Raw genomic sequence first — 19121 nt, forward strand, 5'->3', positions numbered from 1 at the left:
AGCTTCTTGAGCAATATTGGAGCTACACTCAGCTAGGCTCATTTACACTTGCTAGAAGCATCACACACTCATACACAGAGACCCATTCTCTGCAACCAAAATAAATATTTTCAAGCCTTGTGCCTTTTTTGAATTACCAGTGAGCTTGGGGAGCCTATAGTTCCCCATTCCTTGCCCAGTCAATTGACTTGTCAACCAATTGGCACCCTTTTTTCCGGTGTTATAAAATGTTGTGATCATTTGAAAAAAGCTCCAGCAATATATCTCTCTTGTCACTTTAATCTTGAACAGAAAGTGTTCTCAATCAATATTAAAAGTGCGAATGGTTACTTGCATTGCAGTTATAAACATTCAACAGTAAATCACAAACTACTTAAACATAAATCAATCAGAATTTCTTAAAATACAAAGGCATAGTTGGCTGACACCATTATAAACAATTCACCATGCACTTTATTCTGGTTGACGGGGATGGGACGCTATGTTAGGGAGTTGGAAGCGGAATTGTCACCTCTTCTAGCACGAGGATGACCAAATCTCTCTCTGTGTTCAGCGCCCTCTCCTCTGCATCGATCGTACTCTTCTTGTCGCTCAATAAACTCATGCAGTTTTTGAATTTGATGGTCCATTTTCCTTTCAAATGATTCTTGCCTCTATCAAAATAACATATTTATCACATGCATTCATTTTGATAGACTTGTGACATTTCTATTCACTGATGAAACATGGTAATATTATATCTTAATTGTGATTATTTAGAACCATAATTTTGTTCCATTTCCTCACATTTGTCCAGCCAATAGACACAGATAGTGAGTTAATGGGACAATATAACTGGTACTTGGTTTGCTGTTCCAGAAGTCAACTTCAAGTGGTTTGATAAGGATCATTTTCTACAATAAATTTTAATCCCTTGGGTCCACATCCAGAAGTCCGAGTCAGATTTAACATATTGACTTTCAAACAAAGATTATGTGCAAATGTCAAATCAAGACAGCCATTCGAACTTGGATATTTTACCTGTGCGACCAACATTCTATTGTAACTATGGTCGGAACAGCAACATAGGCACAAAACTCCACGTCAAAAAATGAGAATCTTGCCGTGTGATCCCATTTTCAGGTCCTCTGCCCCCCCACCAGTGACAGAACAAGGTTCCCATCCCTTCATTTAAATAAATTATATCATTAAAGAGCTTCCCAGCGTACGTGATGAGGGCTTTTAAAACTGTGAATTAGGAGAATGGAATCTGCCGGGGATGCACAGGTTAAGTATGAACTGCCCAGGCACTGCCCCATGCCTCCTGGCCATCCCCCCTGCCAGGGAGCTGCAAGACAGTTCCAGGGTGCCAGGGGAACTTCAAGAAGGCAGTCTAGTGCTCATGAGGGATGATGGGGGTGGGTAGTTCCTGTGTCCCAAGTGGTGGTGGGGGGGGGGGGGGGGGGGGTGCAAAAATGATAAAATTCCACTCTGAGTTGAAGTATACAAGGTGCCAGATTCCCTGTGACTCTGTTTAAAATGTCACTAGGGAGTCCACTGAGGGGAATGCCAGCTGCTAGCAGTCATTTCTGGTGAGAGAGAGCTGCCAGCTGATCAAATGCCAACAACTCTCCAGCACTTCAGGATTGAGGCAGACAACATTGTATCCATGATTTGGGTAAATGTTTAGGAGTCTCATCAACTGAGAAGTTGGCAAACCCCATCGAGGTGTGTGATCTGGGTCTGGAGAAGTCATGGTGGAGCAATCTGGGAAGGAGTCAACCTTTGGGAAGAGGAAGATGTCTGATGGACCACAGCATGCAGGGAAACCTTCTGGGCCCATTGTGTGGTATGGTTCTCCTGCTGTTGGTTAATTCCCGGTGGCAGCAGGATGAGGCTCTACAAAGATATTAAGGGTCTCAATTGGTCCACTAATGGTTAGGCCCAATATCACACCCACATCTGGTAAAATTTCATAAGGTCCACTTCAATACATTGCATTTCATTCACTATTCACTGTTCACCTGAATAACCTATTGATAGGTTTCTGTAGTCTACAGCTTTCTTTATAAAGGCTCATTACTCCTTGGTTTGAGACGCTATGTCTTGATTTGTAAGACTTAAGATCCTGGTTGTTGACAGTCTTCTATATGCCAGCACCAATCCATGTTTTTATCTCTGACAGGGGATGCGATGGCCTAGTGATATTATCGCTAGACTATTAATCCAGAAACTCAGCTAATATTCTGGGGACCTGGGTTCGAATCCCACCACAGCAGCTGGTGGAATTTAAATTAAAAAAAAAACAAATCTGGAATTAAGAATCTACTGATGACCATGAAACCATTGTCAATTGTTGGAAAAAACTCATTTAGTTCACTAATGTCCTTATCTGATCTGGCCACAGCAATGTGGTTGACTCGCAACCACAAGGCAATCTCATTGAATGTTTTTAAGGCAAAGATAGATAGATTTTTGAACAGTAAAAGAATTAAGCAGGCGGGTAAGTGGAGCTGAGTCCACAAAAAGATCAGCCATGAACTTATTGAATGGCAGAGCAAGCTCGAAGGGCCAGATGGCCTACTCCTGATCCTAGTTCTTATGTTCTTATCTAGCTGTCATGAATGTGCCTACTGGCAACACAACCATATCTGGCTCCTCCTTCTTTTCCTCCCTCTCCTCCTCTTTGGAGAATGCTGGTCATTCTGCCCCTTTCTCTTCCTACAGTTCCTTCTGCAATTTGAGATTGAAAATGGCACAGCAGACCGGGAAACCAAGCTGGGATGTTTGGGGATAATTCTCCAGCAATTGGGAAGGCGAGAGCTTCAAATCTGGTCTTGTGTTTGGAGTGGAGAGCCCTGACAACTGCGCACATTTACTGTCTGCAAAATCCATTTACCGGTAATTGTCAAAATTTTTGCCATTTTTATTGATTTTTTCCCCTCATTAATGTCCATGTCCACACTTATTAAAAAATTTGACACTAATTATAAGCTGACCTGTGATGCCATTGTAGCACCTCAGTTTTAAGTGCCAGGTTTTCTGACTGTACTGCACATACACTCTATGTTGCAAAAAATTCAACTTCTCTGCTTCTTAAGTAGTTCTATGTTTCTGTTTGCTGTTTATTTGTAACGACCATCAAAGAATGTATCATTTTAATATACGTCCATCTGTACATACAATCTAAACCATTATTTCCTACCCTTCAACTTCCCTCCCTCTCCTTTTATCTGAAGATTGTTTTGATATTGTTGCAGACTTTAGTATGGATTTACTGTTACCATGTCTTCTTGGCTTACCGTACCTTGATGAGGCTTTGCTTCTCCAAAGACAGACTTGAGATAGTCAGTTAAGTTTAACTTCAAATGATTTATTAAGAACTATTTACAAAAACCTCAGGGTAAATGATTTATTAAGAACTATTTACAAAAACCTCAGGGTAAGCACATGGTATTCAGGACACAGATTATTCTGCACCAAGCTCTCTTGGAAACTTTTGGTTATCTGATTGCTGATAAAGTTTAAAGTTTATTTATTTGTGTTGCAACTAGGCTTACATTAACAATGCAATGAAGTTACTGTGAAAATCCACCAGTCGCCACACTCCAGTGCATGCTCGGGTACACTAAGGGAGAATTTGGCATGGCCAATGCACCTAACCAGCATGTCTTTCGGACTGTGGGAAGAAACCGGAGCACCCGGAGGAAACCCACGCAGACACAGGGAGAACGTGCAACTCCACATAAGAGAGTCACCCAAGCTGGAATTGAACCCAGGTCCCTAGAGTTGTGAGGCAGCAGTGATAACCACTGTGCCACCCTGATGTTACCATTACATCATTAATATCATCATGGTCTCATTATCATATCCATTAACTCATTACATGCCTCCCAAGTATAGTTTCAAACAGTTACATTCTTTTTTTCAGCTACTTACATTATGGGAGTGATTTTCCCAAAAATAAGTGCCCAACAGTTGGGAAAACGGGAGCTTTTCCCACATTCTTTTCTTGGGCGCACTTAGGCAGCTGAATTTCCGGCACCCTGTGCTGTACAGAGTCCGCCGGGGGATTCATGCCAGAAAGGCACTGAGCGGGCCACTCCCTACCAGAAGACTGGTGCATGTGTGCTTGGCCTCCCAACTGCCGGCCACCCGGTCACCAGCTTCCTGATGACTTCCCCGATCCCCACCCCACTCATTGCCGGCCTCCTTGACACCCCCTCCACTGATTGCTGGCCCATGCCCCACAATCATCCCCCAGATGGTCATCTTAACCCCCCCAATCCATGGCCAGCCCCGATCGCCCTCCTCCCTCCCTCCCCCACTGATCACTGTGCAGAGTGGCAGCCGTCCCCCCACCACCAATCGGCCCACCCCCATCTAACCCCAAGCTCTCTCAGGCCCAGTTGCCTTGGCACTGCCCAGTGCCAGTGGGTAATGCAGGTGTGCTGGGCTGGCAGTAGTAGGCTCGCACACTGCTTCCTCTTTGCATACTGGGGAAAGGCCTGAGAAGATGAAACATTTTTATCTTCAATGAAGAATCATCCACTGATGCAGCACTGATGATGAAAGAAGTATTCAATACCTGAGAATTGAATAAGTCTGGTAGGTGAGAATAAGAATGATGAATATTCAGAAGACATTACGGCATAAGAAGAAAATATGACTTCCCTGCTACTTTTGTACTTCCTGTAGGGATGGTATTGTTTCCAATGTTTGCTTCAGTGTGGGGCTGCTCTGCTATAAAGAATGGGATGATGGTGTCAACAGAAGATAATAAGACTGCAACTTCTTGAATGATGGATCTAGATGAATTTCCTGAGTACAACTCTTGAGCTATAGAAGTTCTGTGGTTTAGGCATCTGCTTCTGCACTGAAAGACAATTTGTCTGTAAGCATGACATACTTATGAGATGCAACTGTGGGCGGCAACTTACGTGAATACAAATTAATAAACTCAGCATTTCTCCTAGTGATTTGATCCAAGTTGGATTCAAGCATTCTTTCTCCCAAGGTGGCTCACTGTAGTTAGCCAACAATTTATGATGCATCTTAATGGTGGCTCCAATAGGGCAAGTAGATGAATTCAGCTTTTCAATGAATAGTGTTGATTTCTCAAAAAAGATTGAGACTGGCATTGGTAGTGACAGTGGAATCAAAGAGTGCAACAAGATCCAAGACCTCATCTTCCAACAGATCACTTACTTCTGCAACAGCTTTCTCCTCATGAGCTTTGTCAGAAAATGGGCAACCAAGCTAATAGTCCATCTAGCAGATGGTCACAGTCTTTTTCAGTACCTTTTATTTGCACACCGTTTAGCTCTTCTGCAAAAAGAAGTGAGAAAGCTGCAATCTCCTCCTGTCATCTAGTGGATGATGCTTCTATAATAAACAGCGACTCACTGCCTAATGAGTGAACTTCAAGTGCAATTGCTGTTGCAAAGTTTTTAACCAACTTTGGAAATTCATCTTTGAGTGTTACTTTGCTGTCCTTTACTGATACTTGTTGAGCTTCTGTATGAAATCAAGTCTTAAACACAGCTGAGCTGCTGAGCAGAGAAATTGGCTGGCTGTAAGATATAAAGGGTTTTATTACTTTCATATTCTTCATGCCTAAGAGTGGTGGTGAATGCCCATTCACTTGGAGATCTATGACTCCAAGTCCTTGTAGCCTTAATGTCAGTAGATGGTTGGATTTTGACTTCTTTCGGTCCATTTTGAAACCAGTCCAATCTGTTGGATAAAATGGAGATTCCTGCCCCTGTATCTGATTTAAATTCCATTCTGCAGCCTTGGACTTCCAACTGCACAGACCAGAATTATTTATCAGCTTCTTTGCTTTCCCCAGGAAGTTATCAGGCTTGGCCTGCTGTAATGCTCCAGTGAAGCCCGGTGCAAATAGGAAGAGCAGCATATCATCTTCTCATTAGTCAACATAGAGACTCAATATAGAATTTGGCAACCTTAGATTGTTACCTTTCTCCTCCACCTTAAATCCTTTTTTAAAAAAATCCCATATGCAATGCAATGCACCCCCCCCCCAACCACAACCCCTCCACACCACGTTGTCTTTTGTTCTTAAAGCTGTTACTTTTTGTTGCAATGTCTTACAACTCTAACACATTTTCCTCCTTTCAGTTTCGATGAAGAGTCAAATGACTTTGCTTTCTCTCCTAATAGATGCTGCCAGACCTACTGATTTTTCCAGCATCCTGTTTTTCTTTCAGATTCCAATATCCATGGCATTTTGCTTATTTTAGGAAGTTATATCGCCTATTTCTTGGACCTTCTCAGATATCTTCCCCCGAATGAAGCTTTGGATTTGCATAACTGTTTAAAATGACCATTCTTGTCGTTCATTGACCAAGTTGCCCCTTGGGCATTGGCACTTTTCCCCTTGGGCAGTGCCGAGGGCCCAGGCTAGCATTGCCAAGGTGCCAATGCCCAAGGGGCACCCGCCAGTGCCCGATCCTCTGGGGGGCCTTGATTGCCCCCCCTCACTCCAGTGAAATACTCGTAGTTGGGGAGGAAGAGGCTAGTGGAGATTTCAGTCCTGGGCCCGCAATGCTATTCAAATTATATTTTAATATTAATTAATATAATTTTGCAGCTCCGCACCAACCTCCGACTGACGGCACCAGAAATCTGGCACTGGGAGATGCACGGAGGCCCGGGCACCTAGCAGGTAGCCCGCAAAACGGCCCCTGCTTGAGTCTCTTGGCCCACTGCGCTAAAAAAAGGAGCGCAGTGGGATGGGAGAATGGCCCCATTTGTCTTTCTTGGTTCTATAACAACAGGTATTTACCAATTGTACCAACCAATAAATCATTAATGAAGCAATCAATGGATTCCCCTAACCTTTGGCTCCTCTGATTGAATCTTGTTCTATAACCAATCTTCTTGGGACTGAAGTACTTATCAAAGATCTCCATAACCTTGTTGTACTATGCCTTGCCGCATGAGGACATCATCTGCTATGGTTCCCATAGCAAACAAAAGGATACAGAACTGATGTTTCTCAGTTTTCCCTTGTATCCCTGAAGCCATTCAGTACATTTCCAACTGCCTTTTCCAGAGATAAGACTGTTGTCCTTGATGCAGATCTTTGATGTATTGGAAAAGCTGTGGAAGAGGGACAGGCTGTTCAATAGCAGCGATCAACATTGTACCCTCACCATAGTACTTTTCAGTTTGATCTTTGTTGCTGATAAGTCCATTTTCTTTAAGCATTGGTCGTCACTCGTGGGTCACCAATCTGTTGTCGCAGTTTGCTGGACCAACGCCTCCAATATTGCTATTATGTTTCAATGTTGTTGGCGAACTTCAGTGAGATTTTACTGAAGTCGTGGGGCTCGGCAGGACTGGAGGTCTGGAGTGCATTTGCTTCAATGCAAGAAGTAAAACAGGTAATAGAGATGAACTGAGCGCCTGGATTATTTCATTGAATTGTGATGTTATTGCAATTATGGAGACATAGTTAAAGGAGGGACTGGACTGGCAGCTTAACATTCTGGAATATCATTGTTTTAAACGAGACAGAAGTGGGGAAAAAAAGGGGTGTGAAAAAGGAGTGGGGGAGTTGCACTGCCGATTGGGGAGTACATCATAACTGTGTTGAGGGAGGACACGTTGAAGGGATATTGTCGTGAGGCAGTATGGGTGAAGCTCAGGAATAGAAAGGGGAAATCACAATGTTGGGAGTGTACTATAGACCTCCCAACAGCCCGCAGGAGGAGCAGATATGTACTCAGATACTGACAAGGTGTGAAAAAAGCAGGGTAGTTGTGCTGGGTGACTTTAACTTTCCCCATATTGACTGGGAGTTCCTTACAGCCAGGGATTCGGATGGAGGGTAATTTGTTCGATGTGTCCAGGAGGGCTTTTTGACACAATATGTTGCCAATCCAACCAGGGAGGAGGCCATACTAGACTTGGTATTGGGGAATGAGCCAGGCCAGATGATCGATGTTTCAGTGGGGGAGCTTTCAGGGCCCAGTCACCATAAATTTTTAAGATTTCGGGTAGTCATGGATAAGGACAAGAGTGGCCCTTGGGTGAGGGTGCTTAATTGGGCAAGGACCAATTACATCCAAATTAGACAGGAACAGGGGAATGTGGATTGGGAGCGGCTATATGAGGGCAAATCCACATCTGACATGTGGGAGGCTTTTAAAGGCCAGTTGACTGAAGTGCAGGACAGGCACGTACCCACAAAAATGAAGGATAGAAATGGCAGGATTCTGGAAATTGTAAGCTTAGTCAAAAGGAAACATATGATAGATGTAGGCTTCTAAAATCTGACAAAGCCCTTGAGGAGTATAGTGAAAGTAGGAAGGAATTTAAACATGGAGTTAGGAGGGCTAAAAGGGGCCATGAAATGTCTTTAGCAAACAGGGTCAAGGAGAATCCCAAGGCTTTTTATGCATATATTAGAGCAAGTGGGTCGCAAGAGAAAGAGTAAGCCCACTCGAGCACAATAGAGGGAGGTTATGCGTGGAGCCACAAGAAGTGGGCGAGGTCCTTAATGAGTGCATTGTATCTGTATTCACCAAAGAGAAGGACATGATGAGTGTTGAGGTCAGGGATAGATGTTTGAATGTTCGAGAGAATGTCAATATATCAAAGGAGGAAGTGTTGGGTATCCTAAATTGCATTAAGGTGGACAAGTCCCCAAGGCCGGATGGGATCCATTCCAGGTTACTGCAGGAGGCAAGGGGAGAAATAGCTGGGGCCTTAGCAGATATCTTCACATCCTCTTTGACCTCAGGTGAGGTTCTAAAGAACTGGAGAATAGCCAATGTTGTTCCCTGTTTAAGAAAGGAAGCAGGGATAATCCAGGAAATTATAGGCCGGTGAGCCTGATATCAGTGGTGGGAAGCTTTTGGAGAAGATACTGAGGGACAGTGTATATGCACATTTGGAAGAAAATGGACTAGTTAATGTCAGGCAACATGGTTTTGTACGGGGAACGTCATGTCTCACCAACTTGATTGAGCTTTTTGAAGAGGTGACAAAGATTATTGATGAGGGAAGGACTGTGGATGTAGCTTATATAGACTTCAGTAAAGCGTTTGACAAAGCCCCACATGGCAGACTGGTACAAAAACTAAAATCACATGGGATTTGAGGTGGGCTTGCTAGGTGGATACAGAACTGATTAAACAAGACAGAGCAGCGGTGGGTGTCTTTCAGAATGGAGATCTGTAGCTAGTGGCGTTCCACAGGGATCAGTGCTGGGACCTTTGTTTTTTGTGGTATATATAAATGATCTGGAGGAAAATGTGGGTGGTCTGATTAGTAAGTTTGCGGATGACATGAAGATTGGCGAGTTGCTGACAGTGCCAAGGATTGTCAGAGGATACAACAGGATAGAGATAGATTGGAGACTTGAGCACAGAATTGGCAGATGGAGTTTAATCTGGATAATTGCGAGGTGATGCATTTTAGAGGATCAAATTTAGGTGCAAATTATACTGTAAATGGCAGAACCCTTAGGAACATTAACATACAGAGGGATTGGGGCATGCATTTCCACAGTTCCCTAAAAGTGGCAACACAGGGGGCCAATGTGATTAAGAGGCATGTGGCATCTGGAGTATTGAGTACAAGGGTTGGCAAATCATGTTGCAGCTATATAAAACCTTGGTTAGGTCACATTTGGAATATTGTGTGCAGTTCTGGTCACCACACGGCCAGAAGGACGTGGAAGCTATGGAGAGAATGCAAAGAAAGTTCACCAGGATGTTGCCTGGTCTTGAGGGTGTTGAAAATGAGGAGAGGTTGAATAAACTAGGACTGTTTTCACGGGAAAGACCGAGGCTAAGGGGAGGCCTGATAGCGGTCTCCAAAATTATGAGAAGCATAGACAGGGTGCATAATCACGGGCTTTTTCTCAGGGTGCAAGTGCCAATTACAAAGGGGCACAGGTTTAAGGTGAGAGGGGGAAAGTTTAAGGGAGATGTGCAGGGGAAATTTTTCACACACTGAGTGGTGGGTGCCTGGAATGTGCTGCCAGAGGAGGTGGTGGAAGCAGGCGTATTAACAACATTTAAGAGGCATCTGGATGGGTACATAAATATGGAGGGAATAGAGGGATAAGAACCGAGTAAGGGCAGAAGGTTTTTTTGTTTAGTTAGGGCATCATGATCAGCGCAGACTCACAGGGCCTGTTCTTGTGCTGTACTTTTCTTTGTTCTTTATTACTATGTCTTGTTGGCTTATTGTAGCTTGAGGAAGATTTACTTCTGCCATGGCTATGATTTGATTTATTATTGTCACATGTATTGGGATACAGTGAAACGTATTGTTTCTTGTGTGCTGTTCAGACAAAACATAATGTTCATAAAGTACAAAAGGAGAAGGAAAGAAGAGGGTGCAGAATACAGTGTTATAGCCATTGTTAGGGTGTAGAGAAAGATCAACTTAATATACGGTAGGTCCATTCAAAAGTCTGATGGCAGCAAGGAAGAAGCTGTTCTTCATTCGGTTGGTAATTGATCTCAGACTTTTGTATCTTTTCCTTGACGGAAGAAAGTGGAAGAGACAAAGTCCAGGTACGTGGGTGTCCTTGATTATGCTGGCTGCTTTTCCGAGGCAGTGGGAAGTGTAGACAGAGTCAACGGATGGGAGGCTGGTTTGCGTGATGGACTGGGCTACGTTCACAACTCGTCGTTTCTTGCAGTCTTGGTCATAGCAGGTGCCATACCAAGCTGTGATACATCTGGAATGGATGCTTTTCTATGGTGCACCTGTAGAAATTAGTGAGAGTCATAGCAGACATGCCAAATTTCCTTAGCCTCCTGAGAAAATAGAGGCTTTGCTGGGCTTTCTTAACTACAGTGTCAGCGTGGAGAGATCAGGACAGGTTGTTGGTGATCTGGACACCTAGTAACTTGAAGCTCTCGAACATTTCCACTTCATCCACGTTGATGTAGACAGGGGCATGTCCTCCACTATGCTTCCTGACGTCAATGACTATCTCCTTCGTTTTGCTGACATTGAGGGAGAGATTATTGTCATAGCACCAGTTCACCAGATTCTCCATCTCTTTCCTGTACTCCATCTCATCATTATTTGAGATCCGATCCACTACGGTGGTGCCATCAGCAAACTTGAAAATGGAGTTGGAGGGGAATTGGGCCACACGGTCATAGGTGTATAAGAGAAGGGGTTGAGGACATAGCCGTGTGGAGGGGTGTCATTGCCTATCTTTACTCATTGCGGTCTGTGGGTTAGGGAAGTCTAGGATCCAGTTGTAGAGGGAGGAGCCAAGCGTTTGGAGATGAGTTTTGTTGGGATAATGCTGTTGAAGGCTGAGCTGCAGTCAATAAATAGGTGTCTGACATAAGTGTCCTTGTATCCAGGTGTTCCAGGATTGAGTGGAGGGCCAGGGAGATGGCATCAGCTGTGGACTTGTTGCGGTGCTAGGCAAACTGTAGTGGATCCAGGCAATCTGGGATTCGGCAGTTGATACATTCCATGACTAGCCTTTCGAAGCACTTAATAATGATGGATGTCAGAGCCACTGGGCAAAAGTCATTAGCCACGCTGCGTGCCTTTTCTTTGGCATAGGGATGATAGTCATCTTCTTAAAGCAGGTGGGATCTCAGATCAGTGTAACAGGAGGTTAAAGATGTCTGTGAATACCCCCGCCAGCTGGTCCACGTAAGATCGGAGTACTTTTCTGGGTACCCCATCTGGGCCAGTCACTTTCTGTGGGTTAACTTTCAAGAAGGCCGATCTGGCGTCTGCGATGGTGACCTCGGATACTGGTTTGGCCGAGGCTTCTAGGCAGTCCACTCGCTGACCTCTTGCCCAAAATGGACTTGAGATAGTCGAGATAGTTTTATTTCAAATGATTTATTAAGAACGATTTACAAAGATCTCATACTAGGCACATGGTATTCAAGACAGTTTATTTGGTACCTTGTTTTCTTAGATCCCCTTGGTCATCTAACTGCTGTTGGCACTATTCGATCATTGATATCATAGTCTATTAACATATCCATTCACCCAGTAACTCTTTAACTCTGCGAAGATTACAACTGATTTTGACTCAAATGTACAAACTCACAGGTGAGTTCAATTGGTGAATATTTAAAACTAACGTGAAATACTTTCCATTCACAAATATTACTTTATTTTGTCAAAATATTTGGTCACACTTTTTTTGTGAACAGTTAGATAGTAAATAATTTTTCTCATTCAATGCTTTTGTTCAGTGGCAAAGTTCTCACCTCTGACTTAAAGTAATGGGGTCAAGCCCAACTTGAGCACATAATTCAGACTGATACTTACATGAAGTACTGATGGGAGTGCTGCACTGTCAGATACGCTGAGCAGAATCTTCCCAAAAAATTCCAAATGTCATAAAAATCTGAAAACAGGAGTGTTTCAAGTCGTTTTTTTGGGCAAGTTTGGGACTGCAATCTTTCCACACTCTTGTCAGTTGTTCTGACAGCTGGGAGATTTGTGCTGGCAGGGGTGGTGGGGTGGAGCTGAACTACACCAGGGAAGCCAGCTGCAGAGCCCTCGGGCGCCATCAGGGTGCCCCTGTCCCTAACTGAACTGGGAGAGTTCTTCCTACCCCCGCCACAGACATCAGACCCCCCCCGCCATTCATCATCGGCAGCTGATAGTTTGCTGACATCTGAGCATCAGGACCCGCCCGATGAGTCCTCTGGCGGACTCCCGAAATGCCCCCACCCTCATCACGCCACCCCCCCACCCTCATCACGCCACCCCCCCACCCTCATCACGCCACCCCCCCACCCTCCCCGCATCCTGCATAACCACCCCCCCTTGCATAGCTAACATCCCTCCATCGCCCCCTCGCTGACCACCCCGCCATGCCGATCTACGTCCTGCCAACCACCCCCTTGCATAGGTCCCCTTTGCAAGCCCCCACTTTACATAGCCAACCTCCCTTGCATAGCTACCCACTTCATAGCTACCCCTGGTTGTGACCACCCCATCACTGTGCATAAACCCTGTCATACCCCAGCCCCCACTCAAGCCCCACCCCCACTCAGGCACCACCCCATTGGCACTGCTCTGGCACACTTATGGTGCCCAACTGGGCACTGCCAGTCTGGCACTGCTCGATGAGCACATCTGGCCATGCCCTCAACCACATTGGGTCTTCAAAAGCCTCCGATTCCCCAGCATGGCATGGCACTTTATCTCCACTGGTGGAGACCTGTAGTGATTCTTGCCTGCATGACATCTCACCAGCAAGAAGAAAAATTCTGGGAGGTCAGAAGCAGCCGTGCGGGAGCAGGTAAGAGGTTTTAACTCTTGTCAGTGTTATGTAAATTGCTGCGAAGGCAATCTCGCTGGCAGAACAGTGCTGGGAGGATACGAAACCGATTCGCCTCATCTGCCATCGCACCCACTGTCTTTTGAATGAGATGTGAAACCATGATCACAACTGCCTTCTCAGCTGGATACAAAATATCCCATGACACTATTCAGCAAAGCACGGTGGAGCTTCCCTTGGTGTCCTGCCAATACTTATCCTTCAACCGATATCACTGGCCTGAATTGTGTGACATGCTGCACGGCAGGCAGAAACGAAAGCCGCCGTATACTCTGATACCACCTGAGATCAATTGAAGATCGTAATATCACATTGCTTGGCCACTTAAGTGGTAGCCAGCGTGAATCGCAACTGCATTGGGTCAGTGGGGGTGGACACACAGCAGGCGCTAATGCCAGTGGTGGCCTGGCGTGAAGTTTAAAGGTGCCTTCCAGAGACAATTGAAGACAACGGAAAAGCCAGAAGAAGGAATGAATGGACACAGTAGGAAGGCACACCAGGTGGGAGAGAAGTTCGGGTGGGCAGCATGTCCCCTGTTTCTCCAATGATAGTCTGCGAGTCCTTGTGGAGGCACATCCTCATGCCAAGGGAAGGAAGGACAAAGTCAGCCCAACTCACCAAGAAAGCCTAAGCATAGGTGGCAGCTGAGGTCAGTGGGCATGAACTTGTCTACCCACCGCACATGGATTCAGTAGTAGAATAGGTTCAATGACCTTCTGCGTAAGGCAAGGGTGAGTGTGGAAAACTGAGGAAATGTGCCTGTTCTTGGCTGCAATTGAGCGTGTGGGATTCAGGGAGTCTCAGAACACATGTATATCACAATGCTGGAGAAAAGGTCTGAAGCCCTAGGATCATCAAAGGGTCCGGAGTCCAAAGGGATAGGAATGTTCTCAAGCCTCTCAGGGGTGATCTGCAGAGCATGGTATCTCACTGAAGTTGGAAAGTTGAGTGCTCAATAAACTATGACAACAAGGAGGGAACTGCCACTGGTGGTGGGTACTTAACCTGGCGATCCTCACCAGTCATGAGCTGGGAGCCCTGGAACTTGAGTGCAAGCGGGAAGGGAGATCATTAGGTCAAGGAGAGACTGGCCTCTGAGGAAGGTAAGAGCCCAGTGGGCTGAAGCATGACAGGCTGAGTGAGAAATAAAATATTGGCCATCTCATCCCTCATAAGGGCTTCAGTGATGCACCAATCAGTGAGCCAATGTAATGTCATTGATACCAATCACATTGGGCATCATGTGGTTGAAATTGACTGTCTGATATGACTAATAGTACTGAACGATTGTTTTCATCTTTCATGTGAGCCATCCACCTAAGCCAGCCGGGAGGCCGACGACCTTCCATTGACACCAGAGCAGGTGACAATGGAAGATTGCACCTGTGGCACACCCCTTCTGAGCATCAAGCGCCAGCGCAGATACTGGCACATCAGTGGGCAATAGTGCATTGTTTGGTAGTGCACAGTGGGGAGGGTACATCGTGCTCACTGGAGCAGATGGCTGGGCGCACTACTGATCCGTGCCTGCACCCGCCGACCGAATTATCGTATGGATATGCAATAACATCGGGATGCATGTCTGATGTCATCACTAGCTATTTCACGTGCTTCGGGTTGGGTGCCCACCCAGGCTGTGTAAAATTCTGCCCACTATGAAAACAGTTTGGGCCAGACTTTGCTGAAAAAAATAATGACGTGTTAATGGTACTCTTATTACTATAATGAAATTAATCAGGTGCAAATGAGGCATCATCTTTGGGGATTAAGGGATATTCCAGGAGTTGTGAATCTCTAAAACTTTCAGATTGACTTATGCAGCTCTGACTTTTTCTTTCCATTAACCACATCTCCCATTTTACTTCCGTTATTTGTTTGAACTTACTTGATTTCCATGTTAATAACCCTTTAAAAGTGCCATCAAAATTGTAGTTTGGTAATAAATAGCATAAGCACCTTCTTAATGACATGATAATTGTCAATACATTGCCAATCAACCTCTCTGACTCGGAAGTTAAACAATTTGAACTTTGAAGTCCCAATCCTTCAGGTGATAAATTGTTGTTCTAGATATAAAAAAGTCAATGTCTTATTATTTAAAATATTTTTCTTACTTTTCTGTTCCTTTTATCATGTTTTTAAATTGAATCTTTCTTCCCCTCACTTTAATTATTTTACTGTGTTTGATTTGACTCCAATTAACCCGCTCTAATGCACCATCCTCCTCAGTCATTCCTCGGTTTCTTTCTCAATTCTTAAATCTCATTGGGTAAGTAGATATACTGTTAGTCTTGAGATCTCTGATGCCATGTTGCCTTACAAGCTGAAGGATGCAGAAAAAGTTTAACTGATTGGCTAACAAGATGAGAGGTCCTGTTTCAGCCCATTATTTGGTTACATATTCTCTTTGTTGTTTCTGGGACCTTGCTGTGGATAAATAAACTGTCACATTTCCTTACATTGCAAGAGTGACAGTAGCACTTAAAGTGTAAAGGTTACGTAATGCAGAGGTTTTCAACTGGAGGTTCATGACCACCAACCCCCACCCCCCCCTCCCCCCGGCCGCCAAGAGTCTGTGAGTTAGTTTCAACGGGTCTGCCAAATTGGCATCTTTCCAATATAAAACAGTTTTAAAATTCCATTATGTGATAGAAATAATTTTGCTGTGCACTGGCAGCACATTTCATGAAATTGTACATTCTAAACATGGAGATGACAAAAAGAAATAAAAGTAAGATCTGTCAGCACCATTGCTACTGTTGGTGGAGGAGAGGAAACCCTGCCCTCTTCTCACCCACCAGATTCATTAGTGCACATTTGCAGAAAATTCTTTACCTGCAGAGTGTACGGCACTAAACATTGGAAATGGCAATAGTTCCTTTGGAAATTACAGCAGAGCCAAGTCCATGATTAGTAAGTTAGTGAACAAGTTGGAAAGCAGAGAAAACAAAGGCAAAGAAATAGACAATAAAGGAGCTTGGTAGTGCTTAATGGTAAATGCAAGGACTCCAGTGAATAAGGTGGGTGAGCTGAGTGCACAGATGGACACTTGGAAATATGTTATCACAGCTATTACTGAAACATTGCTTTAAAAAGAATACAGTAAGAAGTCTCACAACACCAGGTTAAAGTCCAACAGGTTTATTTGGAATTGCAAGCTTTCGGAGCACTGCTCCTTCATCAGGTGTGTGGAGAGGTAGGCTCACAAACACGGCATATATAGGCAAAGACACAATTGCAAGATAATTACAGATTGGAATGTGAAGAATGGTTGGAATGCGAGTCCTTACAGGTAATTAGGTCTTGTACAAACAGTGTACATGGAAAGAGGGATAATCACCGGTTAAAAAGGTGTGAATTGTCTGAAGCCAGGACAGTTATTAGGATTTTGCAAACCCAGGCAGCATGGTGGGGGTTACATGTAGTGTGGCATGAACTCAAGATCCCATTTGAGGCCGTCCTCATGCATGCAAAACTTGGCTATCAGTTTCTGCTCAGCAATTCTGCAGGACAACTCACACCTCTTTAAACTGTGATTATCCCTCTCTCCATGCACACTGTTCATAAAGACTTGATTACCTGTAAAGACTCGCATTCCAACCATTTTTCACATTCCAATCTGTAATTATTTTGCAATTGTGCTTTTGCCTATATATGCCATGTTTGTGAACCTACCTCCATGCACCTGATAAAGGAGCAGTGCTCCGAAAGCTCGGGATTCCAAATAAACTTGTTGGACTTTAACACGGTGTTGTGAGACTTCTTACTGTGCCCACCCCAACGCCGGCATCTCCACATCATAAAAAATAGCAAGAGCAACTTGTCATTTACTTCACAAAAAAAGAGGATGATGCAGTTATGTAGTTAAGGAGGAATCTAAAACAATAGATGAGATAAACATAGTGAGCAAGGAAATATTAAGGGTTTTCACATCTTTGAAAGTGGCTAAATTACCAGGCCTGGATGAAATGTCTTCCAGGCTGTTAAGAGAAGCTAGAAAAAGCAGAGATTCTGACCAGTATTTTTCAATCCTCTCTAGCTGCAGGATGCAGTGCCAAAGGATTATGTGGCAGGTGCTAATATGGTACTTTTGTTTGGCAAGGGAGCAAGAGAGAGATAGAATAATTACAGGCCAGTCATCCTAATCTTAGTGGTGGGAAGATTACTGGAGGAAGTTCTTGTTTAGATCAACACAAATTAATGGAAGACAGCCAATGTGGATTTGTTAAAGAAAGGTTGTGTCTAACTATGTTATTTAAATGTCTTGAGGAGGTAACAAGGTTGATGAAGGGAACAAGCCTTTTAACAAGGTTCCATATATTAAGGACTGGTTAGAAAAGTACAAACTCATGGAATCAAAAGGGAAGTGATAAGTTGGATACAAAATTGGCTCGTGGCAGGAAACAAAAGGTAATGGTTGGCTGGTGCTTTTGTGACAGGAAAGCTGTTTCCAGTGGGGTTCCACAGGGTTCAATAGTAGGTCCATTGTTTTCGTGGTCTGAGTGACCAACTATCACGGATTTTCCCGGACTGTGCTGTAACTTGGCCTTTCTTCCCTTTCCTAGATCAGGTCTTTCCAGGATGCAATTTGACCTGAATTTTTTTGGTCTCCGTAGGGTTTGTATTTGCGCCTGCATTGCCCTCAGCAGGTTGATTATTTATGTTTGAGGCTTTTCAGTGGGTGCCTGAAATGTTGGATCTGAGACAGCATTATCAGACTTGGACAGGTCTCCCAGCTGCTGTGTTAGTATCATGGATGAAGCAAGAATCTATTCCCTGTTCTGTTCTTATGGTCTCTCAAGTATCAACCAGCCCCCCTTCCTAAGGTCTCACAGCCAGGTCTCTCAAAGTCTAGTCAATATCTCCATGGTGAAGCGCCCATTTTTTTTGCCCAGAGTTGGTCACACTAGTTAGTATATAAATGATAACAACTTAAATATAAGAGGCATTATTAAGAAGTTTGCAGATGATATAATAATTAGCTATGTAGTTGACAGTGAGAAAGAAGCCTGTAGACTGCACGAAGATATCAATGGACAGATCAGGTGGGTAGAAAAGTGTGAGGTAATGCATTTGAGGAGAGCAAACAAGGTATGTGAATACACAATAAATTATAGGATACTGAGAAATGTGGAGAAAAAGAGGAACCTTGGAGAACATACCCATAGCTCACAGTTTTTAGTAGGACAGGTAGAAGAGTTAAGAAGAAATATTGGATTTTTTTATTAGCCAAAGCATAGTTTACATGAGTAGGGAGGTTATACTAGGACTATGTAGAATACAAGTTAGGCCAGAGCTAGAGTACTGTAAATAGTTCTGGTCACTATATTACAGGGAGGATGTGACTGGGTACAAAGGAGATTTAAGAGGATATTGCCAGGACTGGCAAATTTTAGTTTGAAGGAAAGATTGGATGAGGGTTAACTATGTTTTTTTTTCCACAGATGTTGCCTGATCGGCTGAATATTTCCAACATTTTCAGTTTTTATTATGGAGAAGTGTTCATATCCATGTTGACTCCTTTAAGTCCTTAAACTCATATTGTCACCTTTAAGAGTGCAGCATCTCAAAAAAATGTATCCAGTGAAAACATACCTTTCTAGCCCTCTCTTCCTTTGCTTTCCTTCTTCTCTTTTCCAGATTAAATTCACTCTTCACATCTTCTTCAAGTCGCATTAAAACTGATCTCTCCTTCATATTCAATTCCTGATTAACACCATAAAACAGAAAATCTTAATTATTTAATGGTAATTTGTTTGTACCTGTTGCACTTGCTCATTTCTGATTCAGCAACACAAATGTGGCAAATAGGCAAAGGTGG

The 19121-nt window shown here is 43.9% G+C and overlaps 1 protein-coding gene across 1 annotated transcript in view; it reads right to left on the minus strand.

Moving 5' to 3' along the window:
• Positions 1-264: 264 nt before the first annotated feature.
• Positions 265-19121, minus strand: part of LOC144492372 (fibrous sheath-interacting protein 2-like) — a 42466-nt gene continuing 23609 nt past the window's right edge. The window contains exons 7-8 of the mRNA XM_078210370.1: positions 18896-19006; positions 265-653 (exon numbers count right to left, since the gene is read on the minus strand). Of these exons, the coding sequence (XP_078066496.1) occupies positions 480-653; positions 18896-19006 (285 nt within the window). The 3' untranslated portion in view covers positions 265-479. The remainder of the gene's footprint in view (positions 654-18895; positions 19007-19121) is intronic.

The sequence above is a fragment of the Mustelus asterias genome, chromosome 4 (assembly GCF_964213995.1).
Source record: "Mustelus asterias chromosome 4, sMusAst1.hap1.1, whole genome shotgun sequence".
Classification (NCBI taxonomy): domain Eukaryota; kingdom Metazoa; phylum Chordata; class Chondrichthyes; order Carcharhiniformes; family Triakidae; genus Mustelus; species Mustelus asterias.